At 49.3% G+C, this 6,262-nt stretch overlaps 1 protein-coding gene across 2 annotated transcripts in view; it reads left to right on the forward strand.

The window, feature by feature from the left end:
* Positions 1 to 2,358: 2,358 nt before the first annotated feature.
* cables2b (Cdk5 and Abl enzyme substrate 2b) overlaps positions 2,359 to 6,262 on the forward strand; it is a 39,314-nt gene continuing 35,410 nt past the window's right edge. Inside the window, exon 1 of one of the 2 annotated variants that reach the window (XM_043710632.1) lies at positions 2,359 to 3,021. In XM_043710632.1, the coding sequence (XP_043566567.1) occupies positions 2,444 to 3,021 (578 nt within the window). In that variant the 5' untranslated portion in view covers positions 2,359 to 2,443. The remainder of the gene's footprint in view (positions 3,022 to 6,262) is intronic. The other variant, XM_043710633.1, reaches the window with a different exon arrangement.

Raw genomic sequence — 6,262 nt, forward strand, 5'->3', positions numbered from 1 at the left:
GGGGAACCTTGTCAAATGCCTTACTGAAGTCCATATAGAACACATCTACTGCTCTGCCCTCATCAATCTTCTTTGTTACTTCTTCAAAAAACTCAATCAAGTTTGTGAGACATGATTTCCCACGCACACAGCCATGCTGACTATCCCTAATCAGTCCTTGCCTTTCCAAATACATGTACATCCTGTCCTTCAGGATTCCCTCCAACACTGCCCACCACCGAGGTCAGGCTCACCGGTCTATAGTTCCCTGGCTTGTCTTTACCGCCCTTAAACAGTACCACCACGTTTGCCAACCTCTAGTCTTCCAGCACCTCACCTGTGACTATCCATGATACGAATATCTCAGTAAGAGTTCAAAGTTTGTAGGAAGATTTGTAGCTCGGGTGCTCGTTGTTGTGGTTCTGTTCGCCGAGCTGGAAGTTTTTGTTGCAAACGTTTCGTCCCCTGGCTAGGCGACACCATTAGTGCTTGGGAGCCTCCTGCGAAGCGCTTCTTTGATGTTTCCTCCGGTGTTTATAGTGGTCTGTCCCTGCCGCTTCCGGTTGTCAGTTTCCAACCACTACAGCGGACAGCTGAAACTGACAACCGGAAGCGGCACTGATGATGTCGCCTAGCCAGGGGACGAAACGTTTGCAACAAAAACTTCCAGCTTGGCGAACAGAACCACAACATTTCAGTAAGAAGCCCAGCAATCATTTCTCTAGCTTCCCACAAAGTTCTCAGGTACACCTGATCAGGTCCTGGGGATTTATCCACCTTTAACCATTTCAAAACATCCAGCACTTCCTCCTCTGTAATCTGGACATTTTGCAAGATGTCACCATCTATTTCCCTACAGTCTATACCTTCCATATCCTTTTCCACAGTAAATATTGATGCAATGGGTCAATGTGGATTCCCTTTGGGTGCTCTGGTTTCCTCCCACAGTCGAAAAATGTGCGCATTAGGTGGATTGGCCATGCTAAATTGCCCTATAGGTGGATTAGCCAATGGAATTGCAGGGTTACAGGGATAGGTATGTGTGGGGTGCTCTTTGGAGACTCAGTGTGGACCTGATGGGCCAAGTGGCCTGTTTCCACACTGTTAGGATTCTATGATTCTTTGTACCACAACGACCAAACCCAAATGCCAGACACCAGTTCCTGCCCAAGTCAGGAGTTAAAATGTTAAATCCGTTTCTCTGTCCACAGATGCTGCCAAAGTTTCTCCAGCAAAACTAGAAGGCATAAATTTAAAGTGAGAGGAGAAATACTAAAAATGCACATGGATATAAAAGGTTTAGAGGATATAGGCAAACTAATTTGGTTTAAAATCACACAGCACCAGGTTATCGTCCAACAGATTTATATGGAAGTACAAACATACGGAGCACTCCTCCTTCATCAGGTAGCAGCACTCCGAAAGGTTGTACATCCAAATAAACCTGTTGGACTATAACCTGATGTTGGGCGATCTTTAAGTTGGTCCACCCCAGTCCAAATCCAGCACCTCCACATCATAATTCAGTTCAGAAATCCTGGATGGTATGGGCAGGTTGGGCAGAAAGGCCAGTTTCCGTGCTTTTTTTTTGTTTTGCTTCCCTATAATAAGGCCCCGCCCTAATTGTCCAAGCTCTCCAACCAGAAACGAAGCCTCTTCCCCAGTCCCAAAGGCCTTCCCTTCCAATGCCATCACTGAACCACAACCCCCTCCACAGCACATTGCTATACAGATCCCAGACCACAAGCCACACCCCTGTCCACGAGCCCCACCTTTGTCGTCGAGAACCCCCCATTCCACAAGCCCCGCCCCTGTCCACAAGCCACACCCCTGTCCACAAGCCACACCCCTGTCCACGAGCCCCACCTTCGTCGACAAGAACTCCGCCATTCCATAAGCCCCGCCCCTGACCACAAGCCACACCCCTGTCCACGGACACTCCCAGTCGTCAAGACCTATCCCAGTCTTAAGCCCCACCCACTCCAGAAGCCTCAACTCAGCGAACAAGACACTCCCCAATCCACAAGCCTCACTCCAGTCCAGAAAGCTTTCCCCAATCCACAAGACCCGACCCGGACCACAAGCCCCACCTCTGTCCCCAAGCTCCTCCCCAGTTCAAAAGCCCTTCCCCAGTCCACATTCACAAACCGTCAAAAGACCCCACCAGTGAAAAGCCCCGCCCCAGTCCACATGCCCCACCCGGCTCTTCACCCCCCCTCCCCCCGCAATAAATGACAGACGGCCGGCACACTGGCCCCACCCCCTCGCACGGGAACCACGCCCCCTCAAACGGCCCCGCCTCCCCGGACAAGTGCCCGTCCCCAAGGAAACAAGGACCGCCCCCACGCACGCGGGGCCCATCCCCCACAACGGCCGCAGACCCTTCTGCACACAAGACCCGCCCACGCGCGCGCAAGCCCCGCCCCACGGTCACGAGCCCCACCCCCGGCCGTGATTCCGGATAATGGCGGCCGCGACGTGGGGCGGTTCGTTTCGCTTCTCGAATGTGAAACACGGTGTTACCGGCGGCAAGGAGCAGCAGCTGGCTCAGGGAGCGAGGAAACGGAGCGACTCCCGGCGGAGGCAGGCCGCCCTCAGCTTCCTGACGAACATCTCCCTGGACGGACGGCGGCCGCTGGAGGTCAGCAATGGGTACCGGCCGGAGGTGGAGCCGCTTCAGGACCAGGACCAGGACCAGGACCGGGACAGGCCCCCGGCGGCGGCGGCCAGCAGCAGGAGCGGGCCGCTCGGGCTCGGCTGTATTAGCTGTATCTCAGGGGTGCCGAGCGCCGCCGTCATCACCCAGACCTCCCGGCTCGGGCCTGCCGTCGGCACCGTCTACGTGGGGCCCGCCATCGCGTTGCCAAGGGAGCCGGCCGCCGGGCCGGGAGCAGACACTCAGGGAGAAGGAGCCGGAGCCGCCCCCGGCGCCGCTGTCTGCGCCCAGCAAGGGGTTTCCGGCCCGGGAACACCTCTCCCCAAGAGCGGCCTGGCGTCCGCACAAGCGCCCGCTCTCCTCGGACTCGACTTCCAGAAACAGAGGTGGGTGGCCCCGAGAAACCGGGCTTCCCGGGGCTACAGGAGAGAGAGAGAGAGGTGGCCGGGTTGGTACGGGAAAGATAGAAGGAGACGGGCAGGGGATGGGATCCCAGGGGATAAGGGGGTGGACGGTGAGGGGGATAAAAGATAGAGAGAGACTGGGCGACCTTTATTTCAAAGGAACTGCAACCTAACAGTAGGGAAGCCTTGCTAAAACTGTACAAGGCACTAGAAAGACCACAACTGCAATATTGTGAGCAAGGGTTTTGAATTCTTGCCGAGGCAAAAGTAAATTGGCATTTTGGCATTGATCCCTGATGTGAAGGGTCACTGACGTGGGAGAGGGGGAAACGGGGGTGGAGGGAGACGTGGGAATGAGGGGGTACGGAGGTGGGCGCGGGAGAGAGGGAAGACTGGGCTCAGTGGTTAGCATTTGCTGGCTCACAACATCAGGGTCCTGGCACCTAGTTTCAATTCTATCATCAGGCGACTGTCTGTGTACAGTTTGCACATTCTCCCTGTGCCTGTTTCCTCCCACAGTCCATAGATGTGCAGTCCAGGTGAAATGGCCTTGCTAAATTGCCCATAGTGTTAGGTCCATTCGTCAGAGGGGGGTGGGTTCTGTTCGGAGGGTCGATGTGGACTTGTTGGGCCGAGTGGCCTGTTTCCACACTTTAGCAAATCTTATCTAATCTAATCCGGTGGGCGGGGGAGAGAGGGGAGACGGGGGCGGAGGCAGGTGAGATGGCGCAGGAGAGGCGGGGGGAGGGGAGGAGATGGATGGTGTGAGAACACAGGTGGCATGAGGATGGTTTAGAGGTTACAATTTGTTTGAAGGACTGAATGGCCTCTCATGTCCATTCCAAAGTAGGTGCAGTCTTTTTCTGTCCAGCTTCTGCCAAACATGAGTTCTTTGACAAAATGTAGAGCAAGTCAATCTCAAAGTTAATTGAGTCCTCCAGGGCTCAAATAAAAATTCTCTGAACACTAAAAGTAACTTTTCCTTCCTCAGATGCTGACAGACCTGTTTGTTTCACTCGATTAGCTTTATATTTTGATTACTATAGTTCGAGTAATTTTGATACTAGTTTAATGCCTGCAAAGAGAGCACATTTCTGTCTAAGGAAGTGTCCAAAAAGGAGTAATAATTTAAAATTGCTGTAACATATGTAATTTCACAGTCAGGCAGCACGGTGGCTTTGTGACAGCACTGCTGCCTCAGCACCAGGGAGCTGGGTATGATTTCAGCATCAGGCAATTGTGTGGAGTTTGCATGTTCTCCCCGTGTCTGTATGGGTTTCCTCCCACAGTCCAAAGATGTGCATGTTAGGTGATTTGGGCATGCTAAATTGCCCATAGTGTTCAGGGATGTGTAGGTTAGGTGCATTACTCAGAGATATAAGTAAAGTAATAGGGTGCGGTAATGGGTCTGGTTAAGTAACTCTTTGGAGGGTCAGCGTGGACCTGTTGGGCCAAATGGCCTATAGGGATTCTATGATACATAATTTAAGAATAGCATAAACCACCACATGCTCATCTGTTATATGTTATGCTTAATTTTCATAATTTACTTCTCGGATTTGACACTTCTCAATTCTGATTCTCCAGCATCTGCAGTCCTCACTTTCTCTGAGATGTTCCTTTAGGTGACCCGTAAAAACGTAGCTTGGGCACTCCTTGTGTACAAGTTAATTGTGTTGTTCTAAGGCAAAAGTAGCTAGGAGGTCAAATGACCCTAGAGAAAATCTTTTAGTCCTAATTTGACTTTGAATTGGATTTATACTTGACATAGCATTGAATGGAAATATTGTGAAATTTCTTTGTCCATGGAATGTTGCTGCTTATGCTCAGAAGTTCGTTCAATCTTGGTTGAAAAATTTTAGCATTATGAACTGGGTAATGTTTCATATAGCTTTGTGTAAATGCATGACACAAACAACCACCATCACTAGTATGCTAATAAGAGTTTGTCCTAATCTCATGGTTTTTTTTTTGGAAAAAAAGGCATCCATGGGAAAAATTGCTGCAATGTTGACCTGTCCCAGAGAGTTTGTTTAGAAAGAATGTCTTTGGCCTGTCTTGGCCTAATTATTTAGCTGGTATTTGAAATTGTTGAGCTAAATTTAATTTATTTATAAATAGGATCTGTGCATATTACATACTGACCAGTAAATAGCATGGGAAAAAGGGGGGAAAAGCATAGCTTCAATCAATTTTTTTTACTTTTCTTTGCAAACATTGGCAACATTTTCCACAGCTTAAAATCATTCATTTTTGCTGCCTAAAATTAGTTACTGATGTTTTTGTGGTTGGATGCTGTTAAGGAGCAGTTACTCAACTGTTTGGTTCCAACAGTTTTTGCAGTAAATAAACATGTTGAGGTTTCCAACTTTTAAAATACCATTATGAAAGAAAGGTAGTTGGTGGTTGCTTCTGTGTTGTCATTTACTTGCCCGAATGCAGTCCAGGAAGAACGAGTTAAAAATTGGGAAAACTGAGGCCTCAGTCACCAAGCTGCAAGTCCTAACCTAGGGATTCCCAAACTGGAGTTCAGGACTCCGAATGAGGTTGTGAGCTCTGAAATAGCAGTGGCTGATCACTATTCCCCTTGCCCTAAAAGATCATTGTCTGTACCCCCACCACTCACCCAAGAATTGTAACAATTTTCAAGCTTTGAAATCCTGGCTCATATAAATTTCCTTTCACTCACCTCTGGCTTGTCTCACCTCCATTTAAAAAGTTTCATTCTCATTACTAAATACATCTATGTCCATTCTATCACCTCCAAAAATACGCACATGTCTAATTCTCTTGCTTTAAGTATTTGAGTGAGACTTTGGACATTTGATAAGGTTCCCCATTGTAGGCTCATTCAGAAGGTCAGGAGGAATGGGATACAGGGGAGCTTAGCTGTCTGGATATAGAATTGGCTGGCCAACAGAAGACAGTGAGTGGTAGTAGAAGGAAAATATTCTGCTTGGAAGTCAGTGGTGAGTGGTGCATACGTGAGGATCAATGGTCGGCACAACATCATGGGCTGAAGGGCCTGTTCTGTGCTGTACTGTTCTATGTTCTGTATGGCACATCTCCAGCATACAGGGAGACTTCTGTCCCACTGTCTGCTCTGTCCTTGGGCCTCTACTGTTCGTTAATTTTATTAATGACTTGGATGAGGAGATTGAAGGATGGGTTAGCAAGTTTGCAGACGACACAAAGATTGGAGGTGTCGTTGACAGTATAGAGG

Source organism: Chiloscyllium plagiosum, chromosome 20 (assembly GCF_004010195.1).
Source record: "Chiloscyllium plagiosum isolate BGI_BamShark_2017 chromosome 20, ASM401019v2, whole genome shotgun sequence".
Lineage (NCBI taxonomy): Eukaryota > Metazoa > Chordata > Chondrichthyes > Orectolobiformes > Hemiscylliidae > Chiloscyllium > Chiloscyllium plagiosum.